Raw genomic sequence first — 24,576 nt, forward strand, 5'->3', positions numbered from 1 at the left:
TTTCCAGACATGTCAATAGATGAGATAAGTGAACATCTGAAAAACTACCACACAAACTTCCTAGTCAAGCAAAGAGCCTTGAAACTGATGAATGTCCTTTATCTTGATGTAGAGAAGGAGACAAAAGAAAAATGTCAAGAAATATTTCAAATCAAGAGTACTGATCTGATGAGAAAGGTCAAGTTGAAATAATGGATATCACCGAGCAAGATCCTGCTGAAACTATACAACCTGATGAGGATGTCATGGATACCGAGGTATAGGAACAGGAAATTATAGAATGGAATGCTTATGCCAAACAAGTATCAAGTGAGTCAATTTTGGAACAAGACAAGTCCTATCCTCCAGTAAGTCAACATGTTTCAACCGAGACACCTCAGGATACTGAACAAGGCTAAGAGGGTCAACAATCTACCAAAGGAGAAGCTACTTCTTAGACCACTGAGGAATAGACTTCTCAAGCCCCTTCAAGTACTAAAAATGCTACAACTGAGACCCCAAGCAAGGATTCACCGAAGGCTACATCTGAGGCTAAAGAAATTGACAAAAGTGTTGCCTCTACCAAGAAACCTACCGAGAGTAAACAAGCCTCCCAAGCCATTGTATTAGTTCAACCGATGAAAGCCTCCTCCTCTAAAGAAAAGAAAATGAAAAAGCATAGTTTCAAGTTAAATTTGTCAAAACCAATTGTGTTGTCAAATGTAGATATACCCAAATTAAAAGGGCAAACACTTATTGAATTCGGTGAACTATGCAAAGCCAAAGCAGAACAAGAGAGACAAATGGCTATACAAAAGAAAAACAGAGTACTTCAGAAGGTCAAAGCACTATTAATAGATATGCTACTTGAAGCTATAGTGACAAAAGATACAACCATCCATATTCAACTGGATAAACTCCTCAATCAGATCGAGACATCTGGAGTAGATGCATCTGAATACTTGAGCAAATTGAAGGACAAAGAGCTCACTGTAAAAATGATTGAAGAGGTACACAAATCTATTGCTATTGGTAAAGTAAAACTTGTCAAATTTATTGCTGAGTTGTCCCCTCAACTCAAGCACATTCTTTATTTATTTCAGAAACTCTGTACATTTTCTTTATTCATTAAAGATATCAAGAATAAAATATAAGTGATTGAAAAAGAGATCACTGATCTCTCCAATAAATTGACCACTGAGCCAAATTCTATTCAGAATTTCTATACCAAGTTACAAATGCTCATGGCTCAAAAATTGGAACTTAGGAATGAAGAGCACAAAATAAGGATTGACATTATGACTCTTCAAACCTTATTCATTCCACACTTGTCCTCCGTCCAAGAACAGATCAACAAGGCTACCTCCTTATCCACTCAGCCAGAGGGAAGCACTTTAGATGGTCTAATTTCACTGTTAGCTGATATTACAACTCATAATTCACTCATGGATACTATCAAGGATGCACTCTCTGCCGCTCTCACTGATGCAAGAACAAAGTATAAATCCATTTTTGACTAGTTGCCTCCACCGAATGGTAACTAGTTTTGATGTTTGTCAAAAAGGGGGAGTATAGTGTATACAAGAGGAGTATACCAAGCAGATCAGCATATATGAGTATACAGATAATTTTGACAAGGGGAGCAGTGATCACCGAGCAGTGAACCGAGCAGTGAATATAGAATATTGATCACAACGCATTTAAAATCAGATTTATGTACAGTATATTGATAAGGGGAGTATATCTGAGTATACTATTTTATTGACATTTGAATATATTGACAGTTTAGTCAAATTTTGTAAGTATATAGATTTTTTGAGTTATGACTTTGAAAGAAGTTTGGTCAAAAATTTCAAAACTAATGTCAAAAGGGGAGATTGTTACTATTTACTAAGTTGTCATTATTTTTATGTCCAAAGTCATTCTATATACTCTAGTCAGTTATTACTACCGAAATATTCAGTTGGTAAGCACAGAGCAATCGGTTACAGAAGTTACAAGTCACAGAGTTTAGTATACACCGTGTTGTCTACCAAGTAACATTCTATGACTACCGAGTAGCAAAGATGGTATACCGAGTTGATGCACACCGAGTGAAACGTGTTACCAGATTCATTGAACTTGGACACATATGTGGAAACGTGTTACAAAGATTGAGGAACAAGAAATCGTTAAAACATTGGAAATTTCACCTTAAGATTTTGTATGATTTTGAGGACATCTATCCAATGAAATAATTTGTATGCTTATTCATTTGATGAATCATGTTTGTAAGATCGAAGCATGAACAAGATCACCGTCATAAGAGATCTATTTATACAACATGAATTGAGGATCAAGAATGAGAGTGTGAAGCAAGACATATGTGAAAAGCAAAATCATGGGAAAGCACTGAGTGTTATGACTATTACGATTGACAGAGATACACAGAGGTCACCAAGAAGGATTTCAGAGAACAGTCAAGGAACAGAGTAAATAGAAAGGTTTACCGAGTTGATTTATGATTTACTGAGGTATGCTATAAGCAAGGTAATTTCATTTTGAGCACATAGAATCTGCTGTAGCATTTCAAATGTGAAGTTGTAGATATTTTGTAAGATTTTGATTGTAATATTTTGAGTTGTAAGAGAAACCTTTAATAGGGTAAAAGACTTTAACAAAGTCTATAAATTGTAAAGCCTTTAACCAGGTGCAACATTTAGAATAAGTGTTGTAAAATCGTTTAGCAAGGTAGATCTAAAGATCTTGATACTCCTAACAGGGTAAGCTATCAGAAATAGCTAAACATGTAGCTCTAACTGAGCAACCTTTATTATTGCAGTAGTGAAGTTGTGGGTGTCATCGCCACCGCAGTTTTTCTCTCGAACAAGGAGTTTCTGGGTAACCAAAATATATGTGTTATGGAGTGAATCATGTATGATTGTTATTTATTTGTTTTAGCATTATATTATGCTTCAACAATATTCAATTTATGCTTAATAGTAAAGTTATTGTTGAAGAAAAGATTTGAAGTACTGATTCACCCCTCCCCTCTTAGTACATTAGCTTTCCATATTGGGCCTAACAAGAAGGAGATGCCTTGAACATCATTTTGGCTCTCAAAAATTTTGAAGCTCCTAGTTGGAATGTTAATTATGTCCTTTAAGAGGCATGGCTCCTTGTTAAAAAAATTTAAGTATAATCTATTTATCAGTATTTTAGGGAATCAAATAGAATGATAGATTCTCTAGAAAATAAAGGGTATGGTCTCATGCAAGGGTATATTCAGATGGAAAGGACATATACTCAAAATGATGTCATTCTGACATCAATAGCTTAGGAGTAAACATCTTCATTTTTTCTAACTTCTTTGGTTGTTTTCTGGTCGTAATAGTAGAAAGTTGAGTCATCCTCACAATTGGCATTCTCCACTTGCATATGGTCATGCATCTAAGGACAACTCATCTTCTTTCTTTGTCCATTTAATGATTTTAAATTCTTTTGGCAATGCCCATTTTTGGATGTGTCATTTTTGGAATTAATTATTTCATTTGGAAACTTTTAATATCACATGGTACAACTCCAAGAAGCATAAAGCTTTGGGTAGTAAAAATTTTCATGTGAACTGTGCTTAGCAAGGTACATGGTAAGGTTTTCCTAAGCATGCCAGTTATTATCCTTACCATGTAATATCTTCCCTTTATGTGAATTAATTTCCTTATGTCGTCATCAAATGTCGAAGCTTGTGCGAGTGTAGAGTAGATGGGTTTGTAAAAAGCATTATTTTATTTCATTTTCTCCTTGGAATAGAAAAATCTTTTTCCTATTTCCCTCTCTAAGGTTAGGGTTCCTCAAGCTCTTTCGCTTGTTGATATCTACTATTTTCTCTTTTATTTTAGCCTTGGCTTCAAAGAGATATGGAGTACAAGATACTTAATTAGAGAATTTATGTCTCGTTCTCTAGATGGGAGTTTCCAACTTTAAGCATGTTCACCCCTAACCATATGAAGATCATTTTCTCCTCACATAACAACAAGATTCTTAGCACCATCATAAGTGTGATTGCGGAAGAGGTAATATACCCTAAGGCTCCTTGAAACATCTACCCATCCCAAGTGAATTTCATTTTCTTGTCCAATTATTTTGATGTTCTAAAAAATTATGAGTCCTTGTTGCTCTTGGTGTCTCAATTTATCAAGCATGGTTTTTTTCCCCCTAAGAATATTGAAAATGCAATGAAGAAATATGACCTATTCAATGGGAAAGGCCAGGTCAGGGGCATTTTCCTTGGGGAATTCTTAAAAAGGTAACCCCATTAAACTCTACAATGCCATGCAAATTAGTTTGGATTCCAATAATTATAAGTTCTTTGAGGGGGAAATGAGTGTCTTTTCAAAATTGTTCTCCTCATCAGAAGCCTCCTTGTTTTTAGACCTTCTCTATGTCCTAGATCACCTCATGCACCCTCACCCATTAGCTTTGAAACTAGTAATAATTCATTCTAAAGACTATCTTTGTAGGGGATTGAAAGAATTTTTTGTGGGGTTTAAAGTTGGTGAATCTCACGCTCTGCAGGATGTAGGACTCATCCATGGTAGTTCTCAAGCACAAAGGGAAATTCACACTAAATAATGTCCTTGTAGGGGCTCGAAAGACTCTTTTGTGGATCTCCAAGTTGATGAATCTCAAGTATAGAGAGATGGGGGTCCCTACTTTGGTATCTCTCAAGCTTAGAGGGGTCTGAATGTTGATGAAGGTGTGGAGGGAAATAATCCCCAAAGTTGATGGGTATGTTGTATTTCGTTTGAAATTTATTTTTTTGTATCACACTTCATTTTGGTATTCGGTATTATCCTCCATGTTTGATGATTACATTTTCTTGGTAAAGGGTTAATGCTAACTAGTTATTGTTAAGGTAGGGTAATCATCATAGATTGAGCTTAGCTCTCTACCTTCAAAATTTTGGTCGGCTTTTGTTATCTCAAGCAAGGTAGTTGGTGTCGATTGAGCTTGCCTTTCTGCCTTTATAATTTCTATAACATTCCAATTAGTTTACATATATTTCAGTTCTTTAGTTGGTCTAGGAAATGTAAGAGCCATGCTCTCTTAATCTTTGTTGCAGTCAAGTTTCTAGTCCATTAGCTCAATTTTAAGTTTAGGCCTAATAGATAGAGCTAGGCTCTCTTTGTTTTTTTGGTTTTTCCTAGTCTTTGTGAACTCTTTGTATATTTGTATTATAATTAATATAATTTGTATGCGCTAGCACTTTACCCTTAAAAAATAGTATCAAGGAGAAACTAATGTCATCAGTAAGGCTATTATCCTTAGAACATTCTCACTAAATTTGACATTCCATTGAAAAAGATAACAATCGTCTTTCACAACAACTAGAATGTTATACAAATTTTAAAGAGAGATGGAAAATTATGTTATGAAATCTTATAAAGACTTTTTAGATTATAAGACTGCTCTGCATTTAGGTTTAGTGGATGTTTGCATATGGAAAGACCCCCAAGTCTAGCCACCTAATAGAACTAAGGGAGATCGGTGAGAGTTAGCTCACATTCTTCCTAGTAGGGAGTGTAACTCTCTGATTGGGATGGATCTCCTAGCATAGGCTAAAAATTTGATTGGTAATTACTTGTGGCCTTTGGGGCACTTGGAGCTAGATAGACAAGTGTTTGTGGGGGAAGGAATTCCATGGTGGAAATAAGTGTGGTACAAATTTTGTTGGCCCAAGTGCAATTTTTTCCCTATGGTTGGTTGCTCAAAATAGATGTCTTACTTGGGATAATTTTTGCAAGCATGATTTCCAAGAACCTTCTATTTGTGTGCTTTGTCTTCATAGCAAAGAATGTTCTTCTCATCTTTTCTTTTAGTGTTCTTTCTCTAAGAAGATTTGGCATCTTTGCTGGGTAGTTTGGAATTAGGCTTGTGTGTATGCCTCCTCTTTGGTGGAATTATGGAACCACTTGGGTCAGCCTCCTGTTAAGACTTTAGGTTGCTTAGCTTATGGGGCCTTCTTTGATTATATGGCATCTTTGGTTAGAATAAAAGCATAGGATTTTTCAGAATGCAAAATTGGTTGTTCAACACTTATGGAGGAAAATTATTAATACTCTTTAGGAGAGAATCTTCACTAGGTGTGATCATTTTGGTGTAGTGGATGTTGGAGATGTAGGCGTTCTTGAAAGGTTGCATTTTTCTAGTGATGTAGGAAACAAGAAGGCTAGGAAAACTAGGGGTCACCGATCTCAGAGGAGGATTGACTAGGTGGGCTGATGGTTCCCTCCTCCTCAAGGAGTTCTAAAGATAAACATTGATGGATCCTCTAGGGGGAATTATAGTCATGCGGGTATAGGTGGTTTTGGCAAAGATAACTTTGGTGAGCTATTTAGTTTCTCTTTTCCATTTATAGAGGGTTTTATACTAATAATTTCATGCAAGCTCTTGTCATCTTGTATGCACTACAGAGAGGTTGTGCTCTTGGTTGGAAACAGATTATTTATGAATTTGATTCACAAGTGGTAGTGCATATGCTCAATGAGCAACATTTGTATGGTGTTAATTGGCATTTAGTTGTGGTTATTCTATATATTATATGGTTAAATGGGTCTATAGAATCTATTACTTTTTGTCATATTCCTAGAGAATGGAATAGAGTACCAGATTCCTTAGCGAAATGGGTATTTGACGGATTGGAAGGTTTGAATATTGTAGAATGGGGACATTTGTGGGTAGATTTATCTCATTTGTTAGAGAATTTGGTTAAGGAGGGTAGGAATGGTTAATTCTTTATTTTATATTGGGCTATAGGCCTTTATTACTTTGTATTCTTCTTTCCGATTAATAAATTTTTACCCCTTTGTGTAAAAAGAAAAACATGTACGGATTGTCTAGAAATATAAGATTAAGAGTGCATATGGATGAGATAAGGGATAAGTGTAAAAGAATGATTGTAATAGACAAAATAGGGTAAGAGACCAGATTTTACACAAAAATTCATATCAATAAACTCTTCCCAAAACTAAACCAACATTATATTGTCGTATAAAATTAATATTAGTTAAACTGAGAACGTAATGCAGGGAACCAATCGTAGAAAAATTGTAAAATTGAAGTCAACTCTCCTGTCACGTTTCAGTCACAAGTAATTCTTGCACTCGTTTTAAGAATAATATAAAAAAGTGTTACAAGATTCGTTTAGTTCTGTATTGTTTTAGATGACTGATCAAGCCAGAAGTTTCTGGCCAGGAGTCTTCTACATTTGTTTAATATTCTTTTCTTGACAAGACTAAAACTAGAACTAGACAGCAAAAGTTTCCGTCTGATAAAAAGTTCTGAGTGAGGGCCGAAATTCAAAAGCGGTGCAAGATATCATAGGATCTCGAATTGGAAATCGAATTGGAGCCTGTTTTCCATCAGGTACATCTGTTCTCTGATCTCTCTCCCTTGAATTAAAGTACGTAACTGGTTTATTTTGAATTTAAAAAGCTCAAACTTATTGTTCCATATATTTGCATTCATGCTTATTGGAACTGAAATATTTCGAAAGGTTGTGAACTTGTAAGTTATTTCTTGAAATACAAAGAATCAAACAGTTTTACCTCTTAACCATCTTTTGAATTGGTACTAATTTATGTAACCTGTGTTGGTGCATCGCATACATAATGCATGACTAATGATATTTTTAGGATTCTTAATTTAGGAGTCTTAAAATTCTAATTTGAGTTCTGATTTTGAGATGCAAGATGTATTCAGTTTGAATCAAAAAGATTGCTGTTTGTGTAAAAGAAAGTTTCTGTTTGCTCTTGGAATTTCTGCGTTTTCTAATCTCATCAACCTGCCCACCTTCTATCTTAGAATTGTCAGTTTATGTGAATACTGAGCTCTTCTGATTCGGATAAATCCTTTGAAATGTTGAAGGATTTATGTTTTGTCTTATTGTGTAAACTTTCTTGAAAACTGTCAACTTTCGTATTTTGGCCATCCAAAAATTAATTTTTTGGGTCGTTCATTTCTTAAATTTTTGTTTAACCGATCTCTCAACAACAATTAAGAAAGAAACGGAAAGCGGAAGTAGTACAACAAATGCGATGGCAATCCAACCTCCTTTCGTAAAAAAAATTTCAATCCAACTCAAACGATCATGTAGAAATTTGATATATATCCAGCAGTTCCTGTGTAATTTTTTTAGACCAAATCTTGCCCTCTTGCAACCTTTAATCTTAGTTCCATTACATTCGTTCCCTGCAAAGGTGTTCAACTCGTTGTTTGTTCCAGCAGCAAAGAATAGTAAAGAAAAGCTCGATCAGATCAGAATGCCGTGCGGACGGAGTCAGCCTGCTTTCCATCCGTGTCAATAACGTTGGCGATAGCCATCGTCTAGTCCACGGGAAAGCACGGGACGGAGATGGTTCCGGAAGCGATTCCCACATATGTCTCAACAGCACCACTTTAAAATATTCAGGCTTTTGGTCTGCTTATGAATATAAATGAATTTTAGAAAGTCTATCAGAGATCAAGTCTTTTTGAGTACAAGGCTTCAATATTATAAGAGATGAGGTTCTACAAATTGGTGCAGTTGATATCTCTCAATATTCGACTCTTAACTGAAGAATTTTCAGCCTAAAACTTGTGCTCGCAAATCAAATAGCTAAAACTGATTTTGTGGAGGAAGGTCCCTCCATAAAATCAGTATATATTCATAAAAAGTCTCAAAGGCATCCATTGAATATGTTTTAGGATCCCATGCCTATGAGATCCCATCCCTTGCATGTTCTTATGATAAAGAATTTCACTACCAAGGAAATTCAAGAGACAAGGTTTTGATGGTGGTAATGCATTTTTTTTTTCATTTATTTCTTCTGGTGTAAAAAAGATAAAAATATATATTCATTAAAAATTTTGAATAGAAAGACTTCCAAAGAGTAATAGTTGTCATGAAAGGCTTAAGGAGGTTTTGTGAAAGAGTCGAAGAAACTACAAAGATTAAGTAACAGAAGAAGTTTCAATATGTCACATTCCAAATGTGATTAACATCAAAGGCCCATTTGACCTAATAGTTCACAACAACATTCTATTCTTTAGAATATGAATAAAAGAGATGGAGTCAAAGTATTACAAAAGGTAAAGAATCTAATCTCCAAAAGATGCTAACCTCCAAAAAGATTCATGAGACCTTCTATTATTTGAAAGGGAAACAAAAATATTCGATTCCATCTCACATATTATCTTCTTTCAATTCTATTCATAAGATATTTCTAGACCTAATAATATGGATTGAGTCGCCATCTTATTATTATTGTGAAACACAGTAGATATTTTAAGAAAAGAAAATGGAACTGAATTAACAATATTTTATCCAATACCACTAATCCCTTCAACACAAAATTTGATAGATAAAGTATTGTGTTAACAAAAATCTTTATTTATTTGGGAATGTACATAAACCATAGATTATTTCTTTTTTAATTTTTTATTTGATTGTTGTTGAATAATGACACAATTGAAATCCTTTCAAGCTCATTGGCTATTTGATTAGATGGTTAGTGGAAGTTGTTTTAAACTTGAAATGAAAATGAATTCTTCACTATTGGGTGAAAAACTAATGATTGAACAAGTCGAAACACAATACATGTGCATAAATTGAAATAAATTGTTTTGACTAATAATGTAGGGAAAGGCCCTAAATCCATTACATAGATATCATTAAAAACCATAGAAAATCAACAAAACAAGGGTGTTGACCCTATACAAACAATACCTCTAATGCACATCTATAATGCACATTAGTTCAAACTGGGAAGGGGTAATACCCCTAAATTCTCCCAAAGATACTCAAAAGTATCTTTGCACAATACCTTAGTGAATATGTCTGCAATTTGTTCCTTTGTAGGTACATACTCAAGTCTAACTTCATTATCTAGGATATTTTCCCTCAAGAAGTGATACCTGATAGATATATGCTTTGTTTTGGAATTTTGTACCAGATTCTTTGAAATATTTATCGTATTGTTCTTGTCACACATGATTAAAATAGGGTCATCAAATGTTACACCAATTTCCTTCAGGGTCTGCTTCATCCATAGAATTTTAGTGCAACAAGAAGATTCTACAATGTATTATGCTTCTACCATAGACAGATATACTGAGTTTTGCTTCTTACTCGACTAAGAAACTAGACAGGAGCCAAGGAAGAATGCTCCTCCACTTGTTCTTTTTTTGTCAACCACATTTCAATCCTAGTCTGCATCTGTATAAGTTATGAGGGTAAAATCTGAGCTTTGGGGATAGAACAAACCAAATTCTTCTATGCCTTTAAGATATCTAAAAATTATTTTTACTGCCACAACATGAGACTCTTTCAGTTCTTGCTAAAACCTTGTTGCCAAGCAAACTGCATACATGATATCCGATCTAGTAGTAGTCAGTTATAATAGTCCTCCAATCATTGACTTGTACCGATTTGCGTCTACTTTAGGAGATTTGTCATCCTTAGTTAACCTACATATAATAGTCATAGGTATACATATCGGTTTGGAATTCTCCAATCCAAACTCTCTTAATGATTTCTTGACATACTTAGACTCAGAAATGAAAATTCTTTTATCATTATGATTGACTTGCAAACCAAGGAAGAAGTTCAACTCACTAATCATGGACATTTCAAATTATTTATGCGTCTCTTCATCAAATCCTCTGCACATGTCTACATTTCCTCCAAAGATTATATCATCAACATATACTACCACAATTAGAATTTTACTTGAATATGTCTTGTAGTACATCTTGTTCGTTGAACCCTTCTAAGGTCCTTGATCAATTAGATACTTGTCTAATCTCCCATACTAAGCGCTAAGAGCCTGTTTTAATCCATATAAGACCTTTTTCAACCTACAAACAATGTTCGGATCATCTTTCAATTTTAATCCTTCTGGTTGTTCAATGTAAACATCTTCTTTTAGTTCCTCATTTAGAAATGCTAATTTCACATCCATCTGATAGACTTTGAAGTTCTTCAATGTTATTGTTTGAATTTCTTCTTTCCAATAAACTTTTGGTAGCTCTAATCCTTTTATCATGGTTCTAGCTTCTTCCTGTATAGTTCTATTCATTATTTCAACCACACCATTCTGATGAGGTGTCCAGGGAGCTAATAGTTGTCTTATGATGTCATGCTTCTAGCAAAAGTCATTGAACTCATCCGAGATGAATTCTCCTCCCCCTTCAGATCTTCCTGTCGACCTTATTTTTAACTTTTACTTTGAATATCTTGAATTTTTCTAGTGCTTCAGATTTCTCTCTCAAAAAGGCAACCCAAGTCATTCTATGATAATCATCAATCAGTAAAATGAAATACCTGTCACCCTACAAGCACCTTGTCCAAGTCGAAGCACAAAGATCTATGTGAACCAAATCTAGCAATCAGGAGGATGAGTACTCCTTTCCTCTAAAGGTGCTTCTATTCTACATTCCTATTTGACAATCCCTACAAATTTTATTCTCTGGTTTGGTCAATCTAGGCAGGTCTCTTACTGCACTCCTTGAACTGATTTGTACCAAGTTGTCAAAATTGATATGACACATCCTCGGGTGCCATAGGCAACTATCATCAAATTGTGATTATAGACAATGTTTTGTAGCTCCTTCCAAGTGGTATATGTTTCCATATATCCTTCTTCCAGCTACAATGATCATTTCAGACTCCTTCTAGATCGCACATCCATTGTCCTAAAAAACAACATTATATATTTTTTTGCACATCTATCCAACACTCAAGAGATTATGATGTAAACCTTTCACATAATAAAAATTATCAGTTCTATGCTTTCTATCAAAATAAATTGAACCAATACCAACAATCTATGCTCTTTGATTAATCTCCAAACCTAACTAAACCTCCATCATATCTTTCCAGTTTTATGATTTTACTTTTGTCACCAATCATATGATTGAACATCCATTGTTAATCAACTATCCATTCTGATCTCATCTATAATGAAATGCATTTGCAATAGTCTTAGAGATATTAAACCTAGGAACATCATTCTCTACTAGAAACAAGCAATCACCATCCTCATAGTCTGATTCATCATCTAAGAGACGAGCATCATCCTTAACATAATAGGCCTTCTTATTGAATTTTCCTTTGTTTTTATTAAATTTTTGTCTAGTTCCCCTTTTTGGACATATAGTTGCAATATGATCAATCTTACCACATCTAAAACATTTTAAGGGTAAAATACTTTAGTACTTTCCAGTGCCTTTCTTGAGTTTCCTCACAAAGTTTGCTTCCATCTCATCCAATCTCTTATCACCATCCAAACCATCCTCAGATGCTTTGAATGATATCTTGACTTGTCCTTGTCTTTTTCAAACTTTCTTACATCAAATGTAGTCAAGGTACTAAATAGTTGTTCTCGAGTGAAAGTCTTTGGATCATAGGTTTCTTCAATAGCTGAGATCTTATGACTGTAACTCACTGGTAAAGCCATCAAGATTTTGTCAAAAATATTTACAACCTTCCCAAAATAGGTTACAATATCCTTTGATTTCATTCACAACATTGTTCTCTGATTTCATTCACAACATTGTCAACCTTCCCAACATAGCTTACAATGTCCTCGCATTCTTCCATTTTCTGGTTTTCATACCTTCACTTAGCTGTTAACTTCTTTGTCAAATTAACTCTCTCATTTGCTTCATAAATGTCTTTTAGCTTTTGCCAAATCTCATAAGAAGCATTCAAAGAGATAACTTTTTTCAATTCAATTTTTGATAATGCACTAAAGATAGCATACCTTGCCTTTTCATTTTCTTCATAGGCTTGATTCTCTTCTGGAGTGTTAAGACCATTCACCAATAGAACATACTTAGTCTCCAAAGCCTTTGAAGTGTTGTAACTGAGAGAAACCAGACAACCTCTCATCTTCACTTTCCAAAAATTGTAATCAGATCCTTCAAAGATATGAATAGATAATTTGTGTGCCATCAAATCAAGATCTACCTCAAGCAGTTAAGCTCTCTATTAAGGAACCACAACTCTGATGCCAATTGTTGAATATCCGAGCAATTGAGAGGGGGGGTGAATCAGTTGACAACAATAATCACTTTTTAACTTAATTTTTAAATCCAAAATTATTAGTAGTATTAATAAAATAGATAAATTCCAAAGCACATGCAGATATCAGATCAAACACAAGATACACCATAATTTACGTGGAAATCCCAAGAAGGGAAAAAATATGGAGAATGCTAATTCTTAATGTATAAACAATGGTTAAGGTGACACCATTTAAGGTGATTTTTACAAAGGGTGGTTCACTACCGAGATGATCACTGCAAGAAGGCTCACTACCCAAAAAGGCTCTTTGTCAGAGGACTCACTACTGAAGAAGAAAGAAAGATAAAGTTAATCCACCACTGAAACACAATTTGCACATCTGGAATTGCTTTCGGTAACAATCTGAAATAGAAAGAGCATTTCAGGGTGTTGTTTTAGCTTGAGATCAGGAGCAATCTCTTGGTACAATAGGAAACAAAAATCAGTTGCACTGAGTTCTATGGAGGTCGAGTATATGGCAGATAGTATGGCTACATGTTAGATTATCTAGCTTCAAAAAATTCTAGTTGGTCTCTTTGATCAATAACTAGATCTGATAGTCATTTATTGTGATAATCAAATTTGTATCAGAGATTGTGTGGATAAGGGGATATTGAAGTTAAAATACATTCTTATGGATGAGAAAAAATCAAACATCTCATTGAAGGTCTTGATGAAGATTAAGTTTCTATTCTTCACAGATAAGCCAAGTGTTGTACAAAACACCTTCCTCACTAAGGCAGAGTGTTAAGTCTTATGTAGTTGGTGCAGGAGCACCTTGACCATCTTGATGTCGTATGAAGGTTTTTGTCATGATATCTTATTTTGGTGTTGTGTCAAGTTGTAATATGGTCCTATGGATCATTTTATGCCATTTAAATCCATTTTTAGTCTTTTTCAATCATTTCAAATCAAATTGTAAGGCTTTTGATGCCAATTGTTGTCATAGAGACCTATAAGGTCTTAGTTGGGTCAAAAAATAGTCAAACCACTCCAAATGTGTCCAAAGTCCGTGGAAATAATGTAATTAGTCTAATATGATCTATTTTGACATGTATTGTGGTTTGGCACAAGAATTTCTAAACAAAATGCCAAACTTGCAAAAATGCAAAAGTTGTTGAGCAACTTTTCAATTTTGCAAAGTTGCTTGAGTTAATTAGCAAAAAGTTGTTACCCATGGTCTCCTAATTCAAAATATAGTTGGAGACCATTGGGTTGATTTTTAGGCATGCTAAATAACCCTCAAGAACAAGAGTCAAAGGTTGTTGTTGATATGTGTAAGATTTGGAGGGGAAAATCAATAAATCTAGAAGCATTTTTTCTACAATTTTTTGTAACAGTGTTGTTATTTTGATTAGAACGCTCTTGTAAAAATGGATGAAGGCTTGAGACCAAAGGAATTCTTTATCCATGTGAACCATCTTTCATTTGGCACCAATTTTCTTTAATTTCATTGTGTTTTGAGCCTGGTGTGAGTATTTTTTTAAAAGTTGGTCTAGAACCCTAGTTTTAAAGGTTTTTACAAATAAATGAAAAGATCTCGCCATCCCACTAAGGCTTGAAGCCCAAATTTTGTGGGATGGTAGGTGTGGAGGTTCTTCAAGTGGGTTTTCAACCACTTTTGGAGGAAATAAGTTTTGGAGCAGCAATGAAGCACTGGTCACCTAACATCCTCATGTGTTAGGTTGAGTAAGCATGGGAGTGAGGGTTGGAGAAGGCCTGAGACAAATTTGAATTCTTAAGCACCTAAATTTGGTGGAATTGGTGGTTTGGAGAAATAATACAAGTGTTGGAACCATTGGTTTGTCATTTGTGTAAGTCTTATGGGTATCTCCTTTGTAAAAGTAGCCTTATTAGCCCTATGAACCATTTACCAGTCAATTATAGACTTGAATGTTACAAAACAACCTAGGACCATTCTAAAGTATGTTTTGTAAATCCATAATGGGTAACTAAATTGGGTCTCAGTTTATGTCTAAAGCCAAGGGTTCAAAAGTTGCAGTCCAAAAACAAAAAAAATAGGGCTAGTAGGCCTAATAGGACAGTCTAAGGGATGAGCCTTTGTAAACGACTTTTGGACCTTGCAAGTTGGATTTTTGGATGTATTTGGAGTCCCCTAATATCAAAAGAACCCTGAGATCAATTTCCCCATGAAATGGAGGTTGGTCTCTTTGTTTTTCCCTTCTAACGTTGAAGACAAGACCCTCCTGTCACCTTAAAGACATGTGTTTGAGTTCCACAATGTGCTCTATCTTCTTGACCAATTGTAAGTCCATATTCTGATTGTAGAATCACCTCTAAGTCCTCTACATCAGTAGTTTGGAAGGTGTGGTTGTGGAAGTTGCTTAAGTACAACTCATGTTGAATGTTCAACAAGAGAATATTTTCTATTCTATAAATAGAATATTTCCTAGAGTTGTGAGGTTAACGCAAAGATCAGCTTTTATGTGTGAGCTAGTCTAAGTTTTGGAAATTTTGGTTTAAATTGTTGCTCCTTTCTATATTTCCTAATAATTATTTTAGCTTGAATTACTAAACATCTAAGTTAATCATCTTCATGCACAGTAAAAACATTTTCTATTACAAAAGCATTTTGTATACCTTAATAGTTTGAATATAAATTTTATTTATTTATCTTCAGTTTTTCCCCAAATTTCAAGATCAACTCGAATTGTATTCAAAATAATTATTTCTAAAAAGGACAATGTTTGATCCCTCAATATATTACTGGAAGCATAATAAAATTATCTTAATAATTAATATAATGGAACAAACATAATAATATTATATAAATAAATAATACATTTTATTAGAAGAAAATCTAGTATCATGAGGACTGATTTATATTCTCTGCTAATAAAGATTTTTAAGGGCTCAATCTTAAACATTAAATGTTATATGTGATTCTTGTACATGATAAATTTAGAAAGACATTTTCGTTAAGTATTTAAACTTAATTGGAAGCCTTTTTTAAATAACACTTTCGAACATAACCGAATCAATCAATACGAGCAAAGTCATATTGCTTGTTTACTGTTTTTTGAGTTGACTTCAAATTTGGAGATCTGACATTCTTAATTTCTCTCTACATCATGTTTTAATGTTCGTTGTGCAGAGGCGATGGCTCAACCATACAAAGGTAAGGAAATTCATACTGGGGAAGTAAGTGGCGGAGAGAAAACACAATACAATGCTTCAACTGAACCCTGGATTAGCCAAGTGAAAAGTACGTTCAGTCCTTCATATAAAAGGTGGCAAGTGTCAGAAAATGTTTGTATTTATAGGGTGATTGAAGTCTTGAGGATTTCTAAACCGGAATTTTATGCTCCTTTAGTCATATCATTGGGGCCTTACCATCACAAGATTAATCGTAAATTTTCCATGATGGATCAATATAAAGTCGAAGCAGTCCATAGATTTTTGTCAAGAGTGAATATAGATGTTGGCATGTTGATTACAAAGATCCAAAATCTTGAAAGTCAAATAAGAGAGTGCTACTCAGAGCCAATTGAGTGGGACGAAGAAACATTATCTTGGATGTTAACATTGGATGCTTGCTTCATTCTTGAATTCTTTAGAAGCGCTGCCCTAAGAAAAAATAAGATTGATACAGATTGCTTAAATCTTATTTTTCAAAGTAAAAGACCAACCAATTCAATGTCTTCTGCTATATTAAACGATTTTATAAAATTAGAAAACCAGATTCCTCTATTTATTGTCATAACTCTGCTCGAATTAGAATTTGAAAACTCTGAACGTGCCACGACGGAGCTAGCTGCAATGTTGAGTACCACCAGACCTTTTAACGGGTCTCCTTTCTGTTGGGGACTCTCAGATGGTGCTAAACTAAAATTGAAGAATTATTTAGACAAGAAAGCAGCTCCACGTCATCTGTTGGATCTGTATCGAATGGTGGTTAGAGATCTGTTAATAAATCCAACTGCAGAATCGAATGTTCCTGTTGATCGTGACGACTCCTATGATGGTACTGGTAATATCAATAATGGACAGTCTAGGCGGCGGATACCATTTGATTATACCAGGTCTACTCCTAGGGCCGAATTATTACACAATGCAGGCATCGAATTTCAGCCAGGCCCTTTAAGATTTGAAAAGAAAAGGTTTGGAAGAGGTACCTTTTACCTCCCTCAAATCAAAACCTCGATCAACACAGAAATAAGGTTGCGGAACTTGATGGCTTATGAATAATGGAAAAAGTGCTTGTGGTCTTCCGAAAAGACAGTAGTTACAGATTTCCTGCGTCTTTTAGGTAATTTAATTGATTCGGAGAAAGACGTTGCTTTACTTCGAAAAGCTATTGTAATTAGAAGCTGGACGGGCAGCGACCAAGACATAGCTTTCATGTTAAACCGTATTTGTGATGGAATTACATATAGTTCGATTCCCGAAATTGATATGGTAATGAAAAAGGCTGAAGAACATTATCACAGTCAATGGAAGGTGTGGATAACCGAGTTCAAGCAAGAAAATTGTTCAAAGCCATGGTATGTTGTCTCTTTTGTGCTGGCGATACTTATTTTGGGTATGACGGCCATGAAAACTGTCTATTCAGTGATGAAGTAGAGTAGACTGTTTTCCATCTTACTTGTTATGAGTATTTGTGCTAAATACATTGACTCCGAATCATGAATTGTATGTTGTTAAGCTCATAAACATGATTAGTTTGCATCCATCTTAGAACCATGCGGACTACAAGGATGAGTTCACTGCATCTCTAAAATATATACATTTCAAGCCGCTAATATTTTTATGTTATTTTTTAGGCAGTTATTCTGTATAGTTTGATATTATTTTCGTTAGAAGATATGATGCTTCCGAACTCCATATGATTTTTATGTGTTCTTTCGTTACCTGTTTTGGTTTACACCATCAACTTTACGATATATCAGTTATTACCATTGTCACCTCTTCCATCAACTGTGTATTCAGAGAAGAAATAGAGTAGAATGTTTTAAACTTTCGATCTTATTTGATATTAGCGTGTCCACTTAATGCATTTGACTTGAAATCATTAATTAAAGCTGCTAAGCCCTTTTACTTGGTTGAACCACGTGAATCTTTAGTAATATTTTCCTGGTATTGGATTTTATATTATTTTTCTTAAGAGTTACTATATAAACATTAAATTTATTTATTATAATTATTCAATAATATTTAATGTTTATTGTATTGAGCATTTAGTTTAATGACAAAATCTATGTTGTGAGGATCTATATGATGCTGAGTTCAAATTTTTCTACAATACAAAAACAAAAAAATTATTTTCACTGCATTGTATTTATGCCATTATTTTGAGGGACATGTCAACAAATAATAAATTGTAATGGTGAGTTTTAATAAAAAATAAATTGATATATATTTAGAAAAATATTAATTTTTGAATATATTTGTTATATTTTAAATATAGTTATTTATAGAATGTCAAGAAATGTCAATAAATAAATAAATAGAATAATGAAAAGAATATAGAGTAAGGTGATTTATAATCATTTTATAAGTTTCATGGAAAATAGGTCTTCAATAAATAATTGATAAATAAAATAAAATAATTTAATATTTTTGTATCTATTTACTTATCCATTTGTTTATTTTAGTAGTCTAAATCAATAAATCTTGTATTTAAAAATGAATACACTAAAAATAGGAAACAAATAATTTATTTTTTGTTTTATTTTTCTCAAAATTATAGAATAATATGTAAACTATAATAATCTTGATATGAAGTAAATTATTCAACAATAATTAGTGTACATTTATCTTTAAAATGTCAAACACAAAGAAATATTTCTTGTTTTTAATTTTATTTTTAAAACTATGTTAATAATTAAAAATTTAATGATAATGTCAAAGATTTTTTTAATTTTATTTTTATATTTTCATTTTGCATTAAATCTTATGTTTATTGTTAAATAGTAATTCTTTGATATGTAAATGACTATCAAATTTAAGGTAAAAGGTAAGATTTATATCAACATACTCATTGCATTATACTTCACGCAGGCTTCATATAATTCTAGTCATATCTCTTAACATTTTAAATGTAAATAAAATATTTTTTCAAATAAACATAAAGAAAATAATGTAAAATAATTTCAAATAAATTAAAAAATCAGTAATTATTTTAAAAATATATGTATTTCAATTTTATTTACTACTCTTTTGAAAAAAAATATATAATTCAAAAATTGTTAAAATAACAAATGTCACACAGTGGTGAGTACTTGCCTTTATAATATTGATATAATACAATAATTATTAATATAAATTATATATACTAGAAATTGCACCTTGGTGTGCAATAGGTATACCAAAGATGTTTGGAGGGCCAATTAGGAAAAAAATTGGTGGAATTTTTGTATAAATTTATGTGCTCACATGAGATCAATTTCTAGGCCATTAGAAAATGATGTTTGTGCAATAGAGGTCAAAATGGAGAAGGGATAGATTCAAATCAACTACGCAACCACTTAGAAGGATCCAATCATAACTAAAATAAAAGCTTTGAATTGGGAAGATAATAAAGCTTCATTACAAACAAGCTCATGTTATGTTTGCAATAGGGTGAGAAGGAGAGAGAGCTAGAGATAGGAATAGAAAGAAGGAGAGATAGAGTGGGGAAGAGTGAGAGAGAGAGGAGTAAAAAGATATAAATAGATAAAAAGATAGAGATATAGATATATAGAGAGATGGAGATAGAGATGGAGATGGAGATGGAAATGAAGATGGAGAAAGAGGAGAGAGATATGGAGAGAGGTGAGATGAATAGATAGAGATGGAAGATAAATATAAATAGTGGGGGAGAGAGGGGAAGATAAAAATATAAAGATAGTGATAAGAAGTGATATATAGAGAGAGGGGGAGATAAAGCGATAGAGCGATAGAGAGATAGATGAAATAATAAATATGGAGAGATAAATATTAGATGCTTTTTTTACAACTAGTTATGTTGTTTTTCCTTTTTTTCTTAAGTTCAGTTAGGAACTGTTTGCTTCTAGTTGCCTTAGTTGTGAACCTAGCTTAGCTTTGGCGCATCTAGTTTAGCTAGAGTTGAGCTCTATTTAACTCATCGTGCTTGTAATTTAGTTCTCTTAAATTTAGCTTAGGCAATCTTTGTGCTTTCTTTATAAGCATTTCATTGGATAATTATAATTCATTTTGTATTCTTTTCTACTAAGTAATATAGCATGTTCATTTGTGTAGCTCTCATTTGTGGAAGGTTTCCTTTTTTTTGGTTTGATCTTCTAGGAGCTTGTGTTGCAAAATTTAACATGCATCAAAGCTTTGAAAATTCAATATGGTATCAGAGAAAGGATTTACAAACCCTTCTTCAAGCTTTGAGAGTTTCTTTTTTCATAAGTGTTGCAGGGTCTCCAAGTTTGCCTGCCTGTGTGGGTTTGGAAGTGGGTGATTTTTTATCAACTTTTCGAGCAAGACAAGAATTTGACTTTTTTAGAAATTTTCCATTTTCAAAAAGTTTATATTCTTCAAAAGTTTCTATTTTTAAAAACTTTTTATTTTGGAAACTTTCTATTTTTAGCAACATTATATTTTTGGTAACCTTCTAATTTTAAAAGCTGATTAGATTTGGAAAGATTCTATTTACAGAAAGTTTCTATTTTAAAAAATCTTTGTAAGCATCCATATCCCATTTTGACATGAAGCCAATCTTTTGGCCATAACTTCATCATATAGATTCAAATTGTGCAAACTATATATTGTTGGAAAGCTAGTTCATAGGGCTATATCAAATTTGCTAGTGGTTTTGCCTTATTCTAACATTGGTCATTGCTATAGGACTCTAAATTCATCCTTATTTTTTATACTTTTGGGGCCATAAATTGGGCAAACAAACTCCTTTTTTGACTTATGTGTATCATTGAAATTGTCTTGTATTCTTATATTTAGATATGCTATTATTGTTTTTATATTTTTTTATAAATAAATTTTATTTATTCTTTTGCATTTTTTACCTTATAGACAATTACTTGGTCTTTCTGGCTTTTTGAAACTTTTTATTTTGCATTGGGTAATGTCACTTAGGCTGTTCTATATGTATTTCCAACACTTTACCCTATTTGGGCATTTTGAGCATCCTTTTCTTAAATTTTTTGCTTGTAGATGCACTAAGATGACATGTCACCTTTGTGTATGATTTTTGGGGGTTTTGTAAATGCATTGCATTACATAGCAGCATGGGGAATTTTGTAGTGTCTTTTATTTTTCTACTACACTTTTCTCTATTGAGTGTGCCTCTACAATGACATCGAATCCTAGAAATTCTTGTCCAATGCATGTGTGTATTGGTTGCATACCCTTTTTTAGTTGTAGGTAATTTCTTGGGCATGTTCAAATGTTTATTCTCCTTCATGGACTCCATTGTAAAATTTTAGTGGACTTGTCATCTCTCTTCATTATTAGCAATATAGAGCATTTCTATTGTTGGTGCTAATGCTTCCCCGGTTTTTCTTTAAATGGAGTTGTTGGCAAGAGACATTGAATGTATGTTGAGATGTTGTCATTGATGGCAACAAATATCAAATTTGGCATCAACGGTTCATGTTTTTTATCATTCTAGAAGATTGATTGAAGATTGATCAAGTTTTGGTGAGGTTCGATGAGTAGAATAGTGTATCTGACAGAGTGTACAGTGTTTTCATTGGTGGATTATTTTGGTTAAGTATTTTTCTATGTGGATCTTGGAGATGTATTGTGGATATGCAATTTACCTTATTCTAGGTTTGTGGCATCTAGTGTTAAGTTTTGTGTTGGTTGGTAAGATCCGATAGATTAGTTTTTGGTAAAGACAGTGGTTATTAGTGGTAACATGTGGAAATGCAATATGCAGATCTCGCAGATAAAATTTGGTGAGTGTTTATGTGTTTGAGGTTGATGATCCAATATGTGGAAATCATGTAGACATTTTGTTTTGGTCCACATGGTTGTTTTGGATCAGATTGAGGTGACTTGTGTACACATTTCATCTTTTGTGATTTGTTCTTGAAGCTGACATGGTGGTGACCTAAATTGGTCATGTGGATATATAAGATGGGTTTATTTCATCATTCTGGATATCTATGGCTATGTCAAATCATGTATGAATTATTATGTGTAGTTTCACATGCGCATGGTGAAGATTTGAGCTTCGATATGATGTAGAATATCAGATTAGGGCAGTGTTGCAAAGTAGGGTAAGATTACGTGTTTTGTGCTTAATCAGAACTATATACTAAGGCATTTGTTGATTTTATCTCCTAGTTTAAACATCATTTTGATCTTCAATAATCATTTGGTAAGGCAGTGAGCCTTTCAGGGTTGTAGTCCTTAATGTAATTTGAGCAATGAGCTCTAGGCAGTATGCCTGAATGCTTGTGCATTCCCTTTATATAATTTTTATATTTCTAATAGAGTATACTAATATTGTGGGTTTGAATCCCACTGTGGTTTTTCCCTTAATCGGGTTTCCACGTAAAAATCTTGGTGTTATGGTGTTGTTGATCTTTTCTTTGTCTTCCTACACTTTACTTTTCTTCATTTACATTAAGTGGTTGAAAGAAAAAGTTAATAAAGTTAAAAATTACAGAACATTGATTCACCCCCCTCTCAGTGTCCCCTGATTCCAATAATTGGTATCGGATCCTAGTTCCTTGGAAGAAGCATAACAACTTGAGGTGGATCTAAGAAAGTGAATCAATGGACTCTGGTAGTCTTTGATAATAGTTGGTTGTTTCTCTTGAGGATCTGGATCATGCACAAGATGAGAACCGACAAGTGAAAGAAAATCTTAAATATGCCGAGGAATACATTGAATAATTGAAAGACTAGTTGAAAAAGTCAAAGGAGATGATAAAGGATCTTGTTGATAAGATGAAGGAGAAAGAAACTCAAAGCATTCATGAAGAAGCCCTGAAGCTAAAGACTGAAGAATTTGACAGAATCACCAGAGCTAATATAGTCCAGAAGAATGAGATGGAAGATATTGTGATGAAGTTGACAAAAGATATTGAAGAAAGGAAGAAAAATGAAGAAAAGCTTGCTAAGTCCCTGAAAGATAAATCTAAAGAATGTTGCAGACTTGAGAGTGAGAATGGACAAGTGAAGGTTGACCTACAAGATGCCAGACAACATGAGGAAGATATTTAAAGGGGGATCATTCTTATTAGATATGGTCTTTATGTTGAAGAAATAGGATGGTCAATAATGGTCCATATTTTACCAGTCAATGTTTCAAATGCAATAAAAATGCTCATAACGCAAATGTATGTAGAAGTGTGATGAATAACTCTTAGAATAGGAGAAATGTCAGATGTTATGCATGTGGTATGTTTGAACATGTTGCTAATCAATGCAGAGCAAGAAGATATCATATGAATTTCAGGCCTATGCAAGTAAATGTTGTTTTCTATACTTGCAACAAATCTAGTCACATTGCTAAGTATTATAGAAGCATAAATGTGAATAGGAAAGCTTCAAAAGACAAGAATAAGAATGTGAAACCCGATGCGAAGTGTAATGAAAAATTTGAAGAAATGAGAAATCAAATGAAGAATACATGGGTTAAGAAGACTGATTTAGAGGCAGAAAGTGAGTCCGCACCTAATTCTAATGCTGGAACTACATTTGGTAACTGAACCTAGGCATTTGGCCTTGGGGGAGTTATATTACAAATCCTTCAAACCCCCTTTTTAAAATTTGTTCTTGTTTCCAATAAGTTGCAGAGGTATGTATGAAGATTGCAGATGTTTGTGGTGGATCTTCGAAAGAATTGAGCCGATTTGAAGGTCAGGAGAAGAATTCTTTATAGATGCAGTTCATTGGGAAGAATTAGGGTAGAGTGCATTTATTGGAGTGAAAAGTTAGGTCTGTGATGAATAAAAGGTGAGTTTTCCTCTTCATTTCTCACTTTCTAATTGAAGAGAAGAAGATTAGAGAGCTCCATGAAGAAGGTTATCAAGCAAAATTAACTTGCTCCCGATTTTCAAAGCGATTTGGTGAGAAGGCCTCGATCCATTATCAAAGGTGTTTATCAGTGAAATCCCTCCTTTGGTTGAAGTTTGAAATCTAAATTTGCAAAATGGAAGCATATGGCATTGCCACCCCTCTAGTTGTAAATACCACTAAGCGTTCTTGTCCCAACTCTAAAAATTATCCATTCATTTCAATGGAAGATGATTCTAAGAGTTCATTTTCATCTGTGCCCTATAGAGTCCTACATAATGAAGACATAAGGGTTTAAACACATTTTCTGATTAAAGAACTAGGAAGCTCTTAGATGCTAAATATATACAATAACCTATTATCTGATCAAAGTTCTATGTTGAATCCTGAATTTCAAGGATTGGAAAGCAAGTGTTTTGCTCAATTGGTGAAGTTTGCGATGGCATACAAACAAGAGTGGATCTAGTACATCCTGAGTCATGTTCATGATTAATTCATGTGGTTGGATAAGCCGCATAAGATCACTAAAGGTGTGATTTAGGTAGTAACAAGTTTGT

At 33.6% G+C, this 24,576-nt stretch overlaps 1 protein-coding gene across 1 annotated transcript; it reads left to right on the forward strand.

Annotated features, from left to right (window-relative positions):
- Positions 1–16,183: 16,183 nt before the first annotated feature.
- Positions 16,184–17,647, forward strand: LOC131078291 (putative UPF0481 protein At3g02645). The gene is made up of 2 exons (XM_058015953.1): positions 16,184–17,195; positions 17,334–17,647. The coding sequence occupies exons 1-2, from the start codon at positions 16,184–16,186 to the stop codon at positions 17,645–17,647; spliced, it is 1,326 nt and encodes a 441-aa protein (XP_057871936.1).
- The last annotated feature ends 6,929 nt before the right edge of the window (positions 17,648–24,576 follow it).

The sequence above is a fragment of the Cryptomeria japonica genome, chromosome 7 (assembly GCF_030272615.1).
Source record: "Cryptomeria japonica chromosome 7, Sugi_1.0, whole genome shotgun sequence".
In the NCBI taxonomy this organism is placed as follows: domain Eukaryota; kingdom Viridiplantae; phylum Streptophyta; class Pinopsida; order Cupressales; family Cupressaceae; genus Cryptomeria; species Cryptomeria japonica.

What these genes read in the sequence shown, in the direction of transcription:
- LOC131078291 (XM_058015953.1), top strand. Translation starts at nt 16,184, where the DNA reads ATGGCTCAACCATACAAAGGTAAGGAAATTCATACTGGGGAAGTAAGT. An exon ending in AAAGAAAAGGTTTGGAAGAG is followed by an intron (nt 17,196 to 17,333) that starts GTACCTTTTACC and finishes TGCGTCTTTTAG; the next exon opens with GTAATTTAATTGATTCGGAG.